Source organism: Pyxicephalus adspersus, chromosome 4 (genome assembly GCF_032062135.1).
Source record: "Pyxicephalus adspersus chromosome 4, UCB_Pads_2.0, whole genome shotgun sequence".
In the NCBI taxonomy this organism is placed as follows: Eukaryota; Metazoa; Chordata; class Amphibia; order Anura; family Pyxicephalidae; genus Pyxicephalus; species Pyxicephalus adspersus.
In genome coordinates, this window is record NC_092861.1 from 5,560,082 (window position 1) to 5,576,420 (window position 16,339).

The following is a 16,339-nucleotide window of genomic DNA, read 5'->3' on the forward strand; positions in this document are numbered from 1 at the left end:
AAGAGGAGAATAATGAATCAACAACAAAATCCATATCACATATTTCTGGAAAAAACCCACAGAAAGTTTACATGGAGGACCTCTTCAAGAATTGGTAAATTTGTTGAGTTAAAAAAATGAGTCTATGTTATAATGAGCATATACACTATGTTGGCTCATTTTAAGCTGTATTCTGTAGTTTTAAATTACAGAATAATAACCTTGGCTGGCATTTTAAAGTGCTTTATATATTAGTGAATGCCTTGCAAGTTCCTTTTTCCTCCATTTTGGATATGATTTACTGGTTGTTAAAGATTGTGCACAAAGGCAGGATCAGGTGTCACTGTTGGGTGGACAACTATTGCAGCTTAGAAGAACACTGCAAGTAATGTGTGGGGCAAGAAACTGTATGGCAATGAAGGACTTTAGCATACAAGGGTCTTTACTTTATAGAGGGCTTTAACGAGTCCTATAAAAAAAGGAGGTTTCAGAAGACTGTACTGTCCCAACAGAAGGAACTGCCTCTTAAAAAGAAGGAAGTGGCATTGCATGTTACCCAGGAAAGTCCCACACTGTGGTCTACCCCTTTAACAATTACCCTGACGCTGGTAGATGGCTGTTGGCACTATGTACTCTCTATGTACTGCAAATCTTCCCCCTTATTCATAACTCTCTATCTGGCAGATGTATAATATTTTCTCACACACATAACAGTGTAGGCGTAAATATCAGAATGCACTGAGCCCAGATATATGACCTCTATTAGAGCGGGTAATGGAGCAGATTATTACTGCCTGGACGCCCTGACGGAGCATTTCATATGCCTTGTTGGGAACACAGCTATGCTGTAATAGACAATATGGCCAAATTAATTCTTATTGTGACAACACATTTATCAGAGCAGCTACAAGTGTCATCCAGATCTCATTACGTTGCTGTACTGAATTTCTCAGAAGCTGGGTGACGGATTAATATTGTAATGTATTTATATAGTGTTGACACAGCATTTTACAGAGTCCATAGTCCTGCGTATAACTGCCCTTGCGAGGAGCTGAAAATCAAATCCTCCTATCATAGTCTTAGTCCAGTGTTTTTTAGGGGAAAGGGCAATTAACTAATCATTATTTTTTTGAAATGTGGGAGAAAACACAAACAAGGAGAACACACAAATCAGCCCTAATTTAAACATTGGACTCTACTAGTGCCAGGACTATTAAGCCATCATTCTGTCAAATTTGTGATCATTTTTCCCTGCAACATTCCTTCAGTTGAAAGATGTTTATGGGCTCCCCTACATGATTTACTTATTTTACCCCCCCCCCAACTTTCATTGGCATTCAAATCAGAACTTAGCCAGCCCATAGTCTTTAATTTCTTCCTTCATTCCTTTTTTAACTCTAATCAATCCCTTGGTGGTGGATTTGCTATTGTGCGTCATATAATTATTGCACTGGAAAATCTATTCAAACTTTCATCACCATTCTTCACAGTTGATTTATTATCCTTCAATTGAAATACTGGCTTCAGTTGGATCCAAACACATTTTTTTGTTTTTATTTCTCCTCCAGCTACCTGGAAAGAGGGGGTTTGGTCCTGCAGGTTGGACTGTACAGGCAAAGATGGACGTCTACATGTGGCTGGGACTGAACAAGCAGAGGAAGGATTTTCTCCACGGTCTTCCATGTGGGTTTGAAGAGATTAAAGCTGTTAAGGGCCCAGGCCTGCAGTGCTTCCCTCCCATCAGCCTCAGCTATACAAGTAAGATCTAATAGGACTACTCCAGATTGCTGCTTCTTCACGTATATTTATTTAATGCCTATAAATAAAGGTCTCACTGGATTAATGTAAAATTGTCATAGATTACTATTGTCATAGAGAAGACCATTGCACTCTGTTTCTCATTGTCAAGCAATTCTGCGCCATTAGTTTTCTGGAACTCTATAAAGTACAATCAATAGTTAGGCTGTAAGGACCAGCTCCAGTGCTCAACAGAAAACAGTCTCCCAATCTAATGTTGGACTCTTCTCCTATAGCAAGCTCCCGCTCAGCCTTGGGAGAATAGTTGTGCCTTTCCAGCACGTGATTGCCGCCATGACTTCTGTGTGCAAAGGATGGGGTCTAGGGAAGGACTGGCAAAGGAACAGGAGACCACAGATAATGGAGTACAGAGAATTCCAGCAGAGGCAAGTCTAGAATACAGATCCAGAGGTCATACACTGGTAATCAGTCCACCAGACTCCTTACCAGGTATCCATTGGTAAAGACAAAGCAGGTCACAAGCAAAAGGTCTAAGCATGATGCTACAACAGGCCACTGGTGATTGTGAGCCGATATCAAATCCTAGCAGGGCAGGATGAAGCCAGGGACTAATCTGCTCCTAAAATGCCCTTCAGATGTGCACAGCCTCATAGTATTTGCTGGGGATGCTGGGAAGGTAAATCTCAGGCTGTACGACTACAGACAAGCAGGAGATGCTGTTATTTTCTAGTTCTTCTTGCAAGTGACATCGCTAGATGGAATAAATAGGGTGTGATACAATGCAGGATCGTCGGCCAGATAAGCCTCTCCTACGAGCAGCAAAGTACTTTTTTCAGTATAATAGGAAAACTGTATTATTGTCTGTATCTTCCTTTCTGTATCGTTGCTTGTGTGATTTTTTTTTGCCTTCTCTTTCTCTCTGCAACTTCCAGAGAAACAAGTGTTCCAGTTGCGTGCACACATGTACCAAGCTCGCAGCCTGTTTGCAGCAGATAGCAGTGGTCTTTCTGATCCCTTCGCCCGAGTCTTCTTTAACACCCAGAGTCAGTGCACAGAGGTGAGTCAGAGACTCTGATTTGCTTATCTCAGTTTATTTCATAAAGAGAATAAGTCCAACAAAGTTAATTTTGCGGTGTCTGCTTTTCTACTTGTATTTTAATGGCAATTGCAAGTCAGCCCAGAAGTTCAAGAGTCTGATTCTCCTTGTCAGCCAAAACAACTTCACTTCTTCTTTATAGGTAGCCAAAGGTATTTCCCTGTTATTGCAGTGGATCTCAATGTTTTGGTTTCTGTCTCCAGTGTTGCTGTACCAACTGGAGAAATTGCAATTAGAACTTCCCTAGGGAGAGGCCAACACAACATGAGTATCAACTGGGTGAGAACCCACCATGAAGGAAAAAACCCAACACATGCCAATGGGCAGGAGTCCAATGTAAAGAACACTCTGGAAGGTTCTTCCAAATATTTATTATCTTTCTCCAGCTCACACCACTGGCATAGCTATTCGTTGTTTAGCTCGGGGGAAATATTTAGCTTTTAACTTAGCTATTACACTTTCTATATAGACTGCTAAAGCCTACTCAAAATACAATACAAAATAATACAAAATAAATACAAAGTATGTAATTGGTAAATTCAAATTCATATTTTGTATTGAATTGGATACAAACTCGTGTATCCAATTCACTGGATTAATGTAAAATTGTCATAGATTACTATTGTCATAGAGAAGACCATTGCACTCTGTTTCTCATTGTCAAGCAATTCTGCGCCATTAGTTTTCTGGAACTCTATAAAGTACAATCAATAGTTAGGCTGTAAGGACCAGCTCCAGTGCTCAACAGAAAGCAGTCTCCCAATCTAATGTTGGACTCTTCTCCTATAGCAAGCTCCCGCTCAGCCTTGGGAGAATAGTTGTGCCTTTCCAGCACGTGATTGCCGCCATGACTTCTGTGTGCAAAGGATGGGGTCTAGGGAAGGACTGGCAAAGGAACAGGAGACCACAGATAATGGAGTACAGAGAATTCCAGCAGAGGCAAGTCTAGAATACAGATCCAGAGGTCATACACTGGTAATCAGTCCACCAGACTCCTTACCAGGTATCCATTGGTAAAGACAAAGCAGGTCACAAGCAAAAGGTCTAAGCATGATGCTACAACAGGCCACTGGTGATTGTGAGCCGATATCAAATCCTAGCAGGGCAGGATGAAGCCAGGGACTAATCTGCTCCTAAAATGCCCTTCAGATGTGCACAGCCTCATAGTATTTGCTGGGGATGCTGGGAAGGTAAATCTCAGGCTGTACGACTACAGACAAGCAGGAGATGCTGTTATTTTCTAGTTCTTCTTGCAAGTGACATCGCTAGATGGAATAAATAGGGTGTGATACAATGCAGGATCGTCGGCCAGATAAGCCTCTCCTACGAGCAGCAAAGTACTTTTTTCAGTATAATAGGAAAACTGTATTATTGTCTGTATCTTCCTTTCTGTATCGTTGCTTGTGTGATTTTTTTTTGCCTTCTCTTTCTCTCTGCAACTTCCAGAGAAACAAGTGTTCCAGTTGCGTGCACACATGTACCAAGCTCGCAGCCTGTTTGCAGCAGATAGCAGTGGTCTTTCTGATCCCTTCGCCCGAGTCTTCTTTAACACCCAGAGTCAGTGCACAGAGGTGAGTCAGAGACTCTGATTTGCTTATCTCAGTTTATTTCATATAGAGAACACAGTTATGTTTTGCACAAGAGAGAATAAGTCCAACAAAGTTAATTTTGCGGTGTCTGCTTTTCTACTTGTATTTTAATGGCAATTGCAAGTCAGCCCAGAAGTTCAAGAGTCTGATTCTCCTTGTCAGCCAAAACAACTTCACTTCTTCTTTATAGGTAGCCAAAGGTATTTCCCTGTTATTGCAGTGGATCTCAATGTTTTGGTTTCTGTCTCCAGTGTTGCTGTACCAACTGGAGAAATTGCAATTAGAACTTCCCTAGGGAGAGGCCAACACAACATGAGTCCAGTATCAACTGGGCGAGAACCCACCATAAAGGAAAAAACCCAACACATGCCAATGGGCAGGAGTCCAATGTAAAGAACACTCTGGAAGGTTCTTCCAAATATTTATTATCTTTCTCCAGCTCACACCACTGGCATAGCTATTCATTTTTTAGCAGGGGGAAAATATTTACCTTTTAAGCTTTTTTGGTATTACACTTTCTATTCAGACTGCTAAAGCCTACTCAAATGTAATCATGTTCTTTTACTCTCCATTATACACCAAACTAAAATATCAGTTTGGGTGTATAATTCATTTAAAAGAAGAGTTTACTATATAGAGGAAAAACTGTTTTGTAATTATTGTTAATGCAAATTTTCAGGTACTGAATGAAACTCTGTGTCCAACCTGGGACCAGTTACTGGTGTTTGATAATGTGGAGCTTTATGGAGAGGCCCATGAGATGCGTGATGACCCTCCTATCATTGTCATTGAGATCTATGACCAGGATACTGTGGTAAGGTCATTGACTATTTCAAATAATATTACCCAAATCCTTCATTCTTCTGAATGTTTTTGGGTATTCATATAACATAAACATGAAATAAACAAAAAGATGAAATGTCCCGTAGATCTTATATTATATAGATACACCATACAGTATGTTTTATGCCTAATGTTTTGAAACCTAGCTCGCTTGGCCTCTTAGATTTTCCCTATTTGGATGTTGATTTATGTGACCTGTCCTCCTGGTCTAAATCCATTATTAACATATTTTAGGGAAAGGCGGACTTCATGGGCCGGACGTTTGCAAAACCAGTGGTGAAAATGTCTGACGAGGGATACTGTACACCAAGATTTCCACCACAGCTGGAATACTACCAGATATACCGTGGAAACTCCACCGCTGGGGACCTTCTGGCAGCCTTTGAGCTTCTCCAGGTATGAGCTGATTTCTGACTAATGTTTCTACTCCAATGGTAAACCATGAGAGGTTTTGTTTACTGTTAATTGGTGCCTCAGGTTCAATCTAGACTTTATATGTTCTGCTTTTGATTGGTCACTTTTTAACCCCTGAAATGGATTTATGATACAGGATTCTGAACAAAGTTGAGTTTGGACCTTAAATATTATGCTTTTTGGTGCTTTCCTTTTTGCAGTCAGTGCTTGTTTTGCTTTAGTGTCACACACCAAGCTCTCAGACCTAAGAACTGTAACATGGGGGCCCTGGAAGGCATTCCTCAGCCTAAGACAAAGTCTAGTAGATATTTGTTGATGGACATATTTTAAGTAAAGGTACAGTCTGCCAGCGTATGTTGTCTGATATACAGAGTAATTTAGTTTTAGCTTGATTTATAGTTCACGTTAGGTAGACTATAGGTTTGCAATAATACCCAACTCTAGGTTTGTTTTCATACCTTATTCATTGCTTTCCTCTTATAGATTGGGCCATCTGGAAAATCTGACCTTCCCCCTATTGATGGACCAACAGACATGGAAAGAGGACCCATCCTTCCAGTCCCAATGGGCATCCGGCCTGTTCTCAGTAAATACAGAGTTGAGGTATGGACTTCATGTTGTATAATTATTTAGGGTGTAATATGTGGTATTTATTTTCTGTCATTGAAATAACAATACTTTAGTCTAAAAATGTACCCCCTACCCAACAGCTTCTTCCTTTTTGCTCATGCCGGCACTTCTCACTGATATCTCGTGCACAGAAATCGTGTTCTGCATGCTATCTCAAGTCAAATTACAGTAAATTGGATTGGTTGTGTTAGAAAAATATTATCCACTATTACCACTTATACACAGCACAATATCTTCTGACAATATTATTATATCTATAATAGATTGTATGGTCTTGTGGTCTTGTTTACACTTGTTACTGTTTCATTCGCATTTTTTAATAATATTTAATGCTCCCTATACATCCTTTCTTTATGCTGTGCTGCAAAAGACATCCATGCTATATACATCAAACAAAATTAGAGTTTCATCTATATATGCACTGATTGTGACATACTCCTCTTTCTAGATTCTTTTCTGGGGACTGAGGGACCTGAAGAGAGTGAATCTTGCCCAGGTAGACAGACCAAGGGTGGACATCGAGTGTGCAGGGAAAGGAGTCCAGTCTGCCCTTATCCAGAACTACAAGAAGAATCCGAACTTCAGCACTTTAGTGAAATGGTTTGAAGTGGTACGTGGACAAGGAAACAAATACAAAAATATAAAGGCAGAGGAATTCCAGAGTCAAATAATAGGTCCATTAGAAGCCAATGCTCTTATTTGATTCCTTTCTGTGTTTGGTGGATAGAAATATTTCCAACCTAGAACCTTGCAACAGGGTTTTATTTTTCTCCTTGTATTGACATACATGTTCTTCCATGACCGTTTTTGAAGGTGGCAAACCCTGTATTGTGACCCAACTTTTCATTTACCACTCAACAACAGCTCAAAGGGGGTGAGGAGAACACTGCATTGCCCAAACATTTAGTGGCTTCCACCTAAATGCCTATGAATAAATTTCCTTAGCAGACCTAACCCATAGGCCATGACGCATTTTGGTTTGGCCATTGTTCATAATTTTAACTCCACAATAATTCTAATTGGAGAAAATAAAATTTGCTAGCCAATTAATTTTTCCATGATATTAAAAAATAATAATGATAATGATATATGGAAGTTGACTTTCTCTTGTGAACAGTATTATACTTAAATAAAGGTAAATTTACAAATAGGTAAAGAAAAAACTTTGCGAGAACTTTAAGAACAAAGTAAACATTTGAGATGAAACCAAAACATACCGGTATTTTCTTTATTAGGGATATAACTGGAAACCTGTTTGTGCCATCTGTTTCCCAATGGAAAAATAAACCCCCAAGTCAAGTGTTGTTGACAGAACAGAAAATGATAGAAAATCACTCCAAAGTGAGGAAGATCCCCCATTAGACAGTTGTCACTAGGACATAATGAAAGAGGCTCCAACCCTTTTACAATGCATCTACAGTACAATTACATAAAAGCCCATTAGAGAAGTGTTTCTTGACATTTATGGAGGAAGCATTAAAAAAGCTTTCAGGTCTTCAGGGAAAGCCTACTATAATTACTATATCTACAACTCACAGAACCTTGGTGTGGTGGTTAGTAGGAAGTATACCACTTACATTGCTAGCCATTGGGAAGAATGTCATCCTTACAGATAGCCAAATACATCATTGGTGTCAGTTAAAAAGACCCGAGGGGCACAAATTGCTCATTGCTCAAGGACCCCCTAGAAACCTCTGGAGGAACCCTGGTTGCGAGACACTGCTTTGGATGCACTGTAAGGTTACTGTTTAAACTTCCTATTTATGTTATTTATGTTTATTTTCTTCTTAATTTTAAAGGATCTCCCGGAAAATGAGCTGCTTCATCCTCCTTTGAATATCCGGGTGGTGGATTGCCGTGCATTTGGCAGATACACCTTGGTGGGATCTCACGCTGTCAGCTCACTGCGTAAATTTATCTACCGCCCCCCCGACAAAAAGTCTCAGCAATGGAGCACTACTGGTATGGTTTACTCAATGTCTCACTCACTATTCTCTGGTCAAATGATCTTTGGTGGCCTGACCAATACCAACATTATGGCAATTCATTATGGCATAGTCGGATCCTTGAAATAGGGAACTCATGCTTAAACCAAACTTAAACCAAGAAATGTTTTCCATAAATTTTGTAAAAATATTTCTGTATCTTAAAGTACAATCTCAATTTTATTGGTGCTTTAAATCTTAATCCTTCACCCCCCGAGAAGCAGTTACCTACCTAAATTCCCATCCTCAGTTTTCATTATGCAGCACTAGCCAACAGGTCTCATTTATATCCTTCACCCACTTGACATACGTCATTCACTCCCATAGCAATCTATACTCACACCATATGGGGGCTGCACAGTGAAGATCTTGGAAGCGGGTCCAAAGGTAGGTTTTTGGGTGGGTGACTGTCACTCTTCCAACTTGGTGGAGAAAAAATGTAAAAGGTCAACTTTATGTAAAGTGGAGTAAATTTAAAGACATTTCAGTGTTGAGGGTGGGGAAATGAACAAAATACCTTTAAATACAAATTTCTTTTTGTAATTGGTGATTATCATTCCTGCCTCATTTCCAGTCTAAGCATGCTTTATTTCCTCTAACTTCGCACTGTTGCGCATGCTGTGATTTCTTGCTACATTATCTCTCGTCTTCAGTCTGTGCTGTGCTCTGTCCTTTTCTGTCCTCCATCCAGCTAAATTGATGAATGGCTATATGGCACTGGCCAACGGAGGGCCCTACTCTCGCCCCACAGGTGAAATTGTCGTCAATATGGAGCCTGAGGTGCCTATTAAGAAGATAGAGACCATGGTCAAACTGGAGGCGGTGAGTAAAAATTTCTGTTGCCTTCATGGAAAAATTAGGAGCCACCGTTACTGGGTTTCCTGGTTTATCTGTTCATTTATTTATTCAAACCTCTTGATTTAGGTTATGTAGAATCGTGTTTAACTCAACAGGGCCCCAAGTCCACTGTGTACAATTAATCTGGAAGACAGTAAGAATCAGGAGCCTTTAGGATAACTGCCTCCAGACCATCAAATCTGACCATTACACTTACTACACGTTCTAATGTTTGCAGACACACTTCTAAACTTCCATCTAAATGGTGTAAGGTCACCTCCGAAGGTTCACCTGTGCGGCAATCAACCTTGGCTAGTTGAAAAAATTATTCAAAATAAGTCCATGTTCTCTTCTAGATCAGATGTTTACTTAGCAAACAAAATCCTGGTTATAGTGGCCCCCTTATTTCTACGGAACACTTTTGGGATGAAATGGAACACCAAATGTGAGCCAGGTGTTCTAGTCCAACTTCAGAACTTGACCTCACAAATGCACTTTTGGCTAAAAAGAGTACAAATTCCTATGCTCTCCAACGAAAAACCTTCACAAGCTTTCAGCCTGTGTTGGATTAGAAGAGTTGGCTTTTATTTGGCATTACAATTCACCCCAAAGGTGTTCAGTAGGGTTGAGGTCAGGGCTCTGTGAAGGTCACTTGGGTTTCCCCACACTAAATTGGTCAAACCATGAGCTGGTTTTGGACAGGCCAAGACCAAAAGGAAAATGGCTTTCCCAAAATTGTAACTACAAGGTTGTAAGAGTATAAATGTCTTAAATGCCTTTGTATGTATGTGACGTACTTAGAGTACCCACAATTGGAAACACTTGAACTGTGTTATATGGAGACTTACCCATAGGAACATAGAGAGAAATCACTAAGCCCTACAGTACTATTTTGTATATGCCCCCCTCATCAATCACCCCCCAAAAACCTTGAACTAACGGCAGTGCCTTGCACTGATCATGTGTAAACTACCCTCTGATTGTCATTATTTGCCAATGGAAAAGCATTTTTTTAAATATATTGTCCATTTTGTACAGTGTGTTATCTTTGTACATCATCTGCCATTGTCATTGTCTGCGTGTAAACATGGTTTGTTCTTTTTCCATTTCCGTCCATCTTTGTGTGACAGAATTCCGACGCAGTTGTAAAAGTAGATGTGGTAAGTTTTTATTGCTTTTTATACCATTGCACAAAATCACCGGCTCACTGTCATGATCTATACCGCTGGGTGATTGAGAATGTAAAGCTTGATAGAACCAGCATGGAAATGAGATCTCTGCTTGCAGTATGTGTATTAAATTGACTTTGTTGCTATGTTATTTTAATTACATTTATGAAAGCAACTGAAATATTCTGCTGCCTACGCTGCCATATTCTGCTTCATTGCAGATCTGAGTATTTTATACTTCCTGGTGTGTCAGATACATGCTCTTTCTTTTGTGCACTGTGGTTTTTACCATCAACCTGTGTCCTGTAATGACTTAGGGACCGGCAGATGAAACAACAAAGCATCTGACACTCCCAGAGAAATCAAATGTGGAACAAAGCTTGCATTCTAAAAAAGCAGTTCATATGCATGAGCAGCAAAACACATGAGTATCTATCACTTTAATTCCTCTTTGCAGGTTAATTAATTATGTTTTTTTAACTGCATCACACAATTAAAATAAAAATATACAAGGTCAAAAAAATAATCTGGTATGCTTGTAGTTTGCATAACTATTTTCTTTTTTCAATTTATAATTCTGATTCCGTCTCACTGCTTGCATTTTAAACCAGCAGTCACGAACCGGTGGACCATGTCCCTCGTACGGATTGCAGGCTCAGGAAAGTGGGCAGGTTGTGTCTCTGGGCGGGTTGTGTCTCTGGACGGGTTGTGTCTCTGGGCAGGTTCTGACATAATGATGTCACTATGGTGAAAGTTTCTTCCCCTTTAAATGACAACCCGGCTCCCCGCGTATGCGGTCCGAAAAGGTTGGCGACCACTGTTTTAAACTTTGTTACCATTATAAAATGCATGCTACCACTTGCTGGGCTGGTTCAAAATGTTTTCTAGGTGATGTGATTTATTGTAAGTCAAATAGTGTCTCAAGAACATCAGACAATGGGCCTAATATACTAAAGTTTGCTACAAATGGAGAACATAGAATATCATGAGGAAACCTGGATGATCCAGCAAATCCGAAATAAGCCTCAATGTTTTTATAAGTAGAGGTCCTCCTAAATCTTGAGAAGTAGACGCAATTATTACCTCCCTAATATAACCAATATATGAGTTCTGATTCTTTTCACTTTTATGATTTGTTATGTTTACTAACTCTCCTTGTATCATTTTTCAGAGTGAGGATGAGAAAGAAAAAAAGAAGAAAAAGAAGAAAGGTGAAGAGATTGAAGAAGAAGAGCCAGATGAGAGCATGCTAGACTGGTGGTCCAAATACTTTGCTTCTATTGAGACTCTAAAAGAGGTGAGTCTTGGAAAATATTTGAGGAGAATAACGTAGGGTGTTAGCTGGGGTCCAGCATTTTGAAAATACTATTCCCCACTGGGTCTGCAAGGAGGTCATAAGTGGGAAGTATCAGCCACTAAGCGGAACTGAAACTACATTCACATGGAACGTGGGAGGTAATTTCTTCTAGATAGTCATCTTACCATGCCAGGTGACTGTCCCATCTTTAACTCTCTGTACAATACTCACTTTATCCATCAGCACACCGGTTGGACATAAGGACCTCTCTTGCTAGTAACTCTACTGAACTGGCAAAGTAATTACACCTTGGCCTTTGATCAGGCACAAACCTGAACATTATACTCAAGTAATTTGGATCTCTGATGACACCTTAATATGTTACCATATGTCAGAAGTCTCCAGTTGGCGCAAAAAGCGCAATATTGCATGTCCTACACTTCCTTCAGCCTCTCATCATCTTCTAAGATGGTTATCCCAGGAGGAATATATTCACCAGTCTATGTTTACCCATGTAAAGGTAACAATCTTCTCAGTCACATAGTAGGAAAATAGGAATATATTTTAATGGGGAACATATTACCTAGTCCAAATTCACCCAAAAAATGGAACATAATTCTTACTCAAATGATGGGCCTAGTAAAATATTCCAGGAGGAATATGCTTTCCTGTCTGTGTTCACTAAAAGAAAAGTAACCCACTTCTTGATCACATAATGGATCCAGTAAAATAATCCAGGGGAGACAAACTATCTAATCCATTTTTTGTCCAGGGATAGGGAGCACAACTCTTGGTCATATGATAAGATACCCCAGGCAAAACATTTTTCCTGTTTTTTGTTCAACTAAGGAAAGGGAATACATTTCTAAGTTACGCTCTAGGTTTATTTTCTCCCCGGGGATTGAGAGCATAATTTTAAGTCTCATATTAGACTAGTATGGTACCCCAAGGAAAACATACTTCCTGGTCTGGGTATGTCCATAGAAGAGAAACACACTTCTCACATGATGGGTCATTGTCATGTCACAGTTCCAGAGATCACTTCCTCTGCAAAACCCCTTCTCCAACCAGCATATATTTTCAATATTGCAAAATTTTCTCAAATCACAGAAAAGGACCTTAATCACACGCTAGATGAAAAACATTAAGTATCATTAAATCCAAAGCTGTGGATTTTTTAATCAATTACCCCATTACTTTTATGTTAGCCACCAATGCCATGTCACCTTCCATAGTTATAGGGATGAAGTAGGGACGAAGGGATGAAGCCCTTCAGTACTAAAAGACATCTACATTTTATTACAAACCTTCAGATAACTTTACACATGAAATTACACTGAATTTGGAACTCATTAGGAACTCATCAAGATTACTTTCTATCGTTCTAAAATTGTTTCTTCTGTCAAAACCTTCTTTGATAAATTAATTTCATGTGTTCTGCTGTTTAGTAATCCTCTACTTATTCTTTTTTTTTTTTTAATATTTATCTTTTTAATCTCTTAAATTCAGCAACTACGGCAGCAAGAAGCTGCAGCGGCAGAAGCCGAGGAGAAGGAAGAGATGGAAATCGCAGAGGGTAATTCTTGAAAATTCACATTCTCTTTAATGTTTAGCCACATGCACCACCTTGCTTGACATGCTCTCAGGCAGAAAGAATTTGGAAACTTTTTTTTTTGTGTAGACATTTATATATTTAAAAGAAAATGTCTAAGAGTGAACTTTTTTGCTTTGTCTATAACTTCACTCTATCTCCATGATTTAAAGCTATGAAAGTTGGCACAACGTAAGATAAACATATATAGACCATTTTTTCAGATTTATTGCTATCAAATATTACGATCAATGAAGTTGTTTTAAATTTCTTACCAAATCTTTATATATCCTCTTGGAAAATGATTTCTAGATATCCTCACTCTAATTCAAGCTCTGCACACTTCTAAAGTAAGAGAATGTACCACAATTCTCTGAAATCTTCATAGCAATGAAAAAAAATGGAAGAAATTAAGAAATAAGAGATTACAGTGAGGAGTGTGACCTCTAGCAGCAATTTCTAACAATGGGGCCATCTCTAAAATGAATGCTTGATTCTTTATGACTGACTAAACCAATGGCAATATCCCAAGAGTAGGGTAGGAGAGAATTATAAGAAATGTTTTAAATTGATGCTTAAAAGAATTCATTACTGTTGATACACATGACCTCCAGTCATTAGAGGAAGAGTAGGAGCTTTCAATATTTTCACACGGCAATTTTTTTAGATTTTAATTATTAGACCACTATATGGTAGTGGTAGGTCATATGGTAATGCTATACATTATAGTAGAAATAAATGCTGGTAAGTATTCTGACTTCTATAATACATGTATTATTTCGGTTTGATGACCTCCTATATGACCTCAATGTGCTGGTTACAGAGGAAGAAATATACATGAATTTAGAAGGTGATAGCTGGAGAGGGAGGTCCTAGACCTATCCCCTACTCTAAACTATCTGTCAACTTTCATGCACATTGTGGTTGAGTGTCTTGTGTTGGTTCCTTCCATCTCCACTCCATCCAACCCTTGTGTGATGGCTCAGAGATCAAAATTGATGAATCTCCCATGAAAGGCGCCAAGGGTCAGGTGAAGAACAAAGAAAAAGTCAAATTGCCCAAAGAAGACAAGAAAAAGAAGCAACAAGCAGCCGAGCTGGCAGAGAAGAAGAACAAGCAGAAGATTGACGAGTTAAAGGTTCGTAGGGAATGGGTGGGATCTGTGCATGTCATGTGATGCCTGTGTCCTTTATTACAAATGTGAGAGCTTCCTAAATTACATTTCTATGTAAAACAGCTACTAAATAAATTGATGTCAGGTAAGAGGAAAATTGGACAAACTGAACACATGTTTTTGTTCTCAGAGAAGCAAAAAGCAAGGTCTGTTTATCTTATTGTTCAAATTCCCCAAAACCCCATGTATGAATAGGCAATTAAAAATGTTAGAAGGAAAAAGTTAAATCCATCCCCCCACCACCACTGTACCCACTTCCATCCACTTCCTTTAGCCAAGGATGAACTAAGTGTGTTCTTTTAGAATCCAGGAAACAGTGAGGAGCCTGAATCTCATGATAAGTAGCTTGAGCATTGTTCTCATGAGAAGCATTTCCAGAACCCCAGAGGAAGGCTCTGTGATCTCATCTTATCATAGGATAACTGGATAGATCCAGAATTGAAAACATTTGCCAACTAATAACCAATGATTTTCAGGAAATCTATTCCAGGTTTGCTGGATAACCAAGGTTTTTCCATGATTGCGTATCTTCTCCAGTCTCGGAAAGCCTTAATTATTCAGGCCCAATATGTTAAAAAACAGAACGAGAGGTTCTAGGATAGATAGCAGAAGTCCTTTACATATCTTGGTCAGCCATTCTTAAGCAGGCTTTCATAGAACCCTAAGGTTCCTTCAGAATTGCCAGGGGTTACTTGAGCTGTGGTGGAGTGACCTCCCATAACATGGTGTATACAAAATTCACCAGTTGGTAGAGCCAACAGCATGAAACCAAGAAACTATTTAACTTTAAATTAAGATGGCATTCTGACCGCTACTGTACAAAGTGGTTCTTCCTATTAGAAACCAATGAAAATAGCATTTTTCAAATGACTGAATAAAGTAAAGGTTTCCCTACACCTGAACCTTATTTTAGGTGTTCCTAAGAGATGAGAAAGGCTGCTGTAGGTCAATAAATACATTATTTACCATTAGTCATAATACAAGAATCTCAAGTATATCTTTATGGTTTCTGTAGGTTTTTTTTTCTTTATTGACTTTGTGTCTTACGTTTGGTTAAATCCAGGTCTTCAACAATGAACTAGAAACTGAATTTGACAACTTTGAAGACTGGCTGCACACATTCAACCTTCTACGAGGGAAGATCGGGGATGATGATGACACAGTCAGCGAGGAGGAACGGATAGTGGGGAGGTTTAAAGTGAGTATAAGTGCAGTGCTACTGGGTACAATAGATTTCATGGACATTTTTATGGTCACTTTACTAGAAAACGGAGTATCAATAATGCTCTTTGATATGGATTTTTAAATCTGGGAAATTTTTCTTAACTATATTTTTTTATTTAGTTTTTTGACATAATCATCTACAAGCAAACATATTAAAATTGTCCCAAAAGAATTTAGACAAAAAAAGTTTTTGCCAAAATTACATAAAATTTTTGTTTCAATTCCATTTCAAAAAATGGTATTTGTGCTGTCAAGCTATTGCCCAGTTTTGACCACTGACTGTCTTCTGGTGGTCAGTTGAACTGATGGGTGGTTGATTTTTTAGGTCCTTGAAATTACATGGGATTGCATGTGAAATTTGTGTATTGTATGTGTTCAAAAGTGGTTGAAATTGCCACGCACTTGGCCAGATTTGGAAATGGGACTAATGTTATTCCTGACTTCTGATTAGATCTAATAGATTTCTACCAAAGACCCCCTTTCCTCCTGTGTTTGTCTTATACATGAATCCAGCAACATATATGGGATATTTTCTCCACAGGGCTCTATGTGTGTGTACAAGGTTCCACTACCTGATGATATCACCAAAGAAGCCGGTTATGACCCCAACTTTGGCATGTTCCAAGGAATTCCTAGTAATGATCCGATGAATGTGTTAGTGCGAGTCTACGTTGTGAGGGTAAGCAAAAATGCCAAATTGTATTGTATTGGAATATTCCCCTGATGAATTCTGTAAAAGTAGAATGTTGGATA

General features: G+C 39.0%; 1 protein-coding gene across 1 annotated transcript in view; it reads left to right on the plus strand.

Annotated features, from left to right (window-relative positions):
- Window positions 1-16,339, plus strand: part of OTOF (otoferlin) — a 169,776-nt gene that overhangs the window by 130,312 nt on the left and 23,125 nt on the right. Inside the window, 14 exon segments of the mRNA XM_072407262.1 lie at window positions 1,548-1,737; window positions 2,670-2,794; window positions 5,102-5,236; window positions 5,500-5,661; window positions 6,163-6,282; window positions 6,758-6,919; window positions 8,109-8,271; window positions 8,986-9,116; window positions 10,262-10,291; window positions 11,472-11,597; window positions 13,107-13,173; window positions 14,205-14,326; window positions 15,426-15,560; window positions 16,128-16,265. Of these exon segments, the coding sequence (XP_072263363.1) occupies window positions 1,548-1,737; window positions 2,670-2,794; window positions 5,102-5,236; window positions 5,500-5,661; window positions 6,163-6,282; window positions 6,758-6,919; window positions 8,109-8,271; window positions 8,986-9,116; window positions 10,262-10,291; window positions 11,472-11,597; window positions 13,107-13,173; window positions 14,205-14,326; window positions 15,426-15,560; window positions 16,128-16,265 (1,806 nt within the window).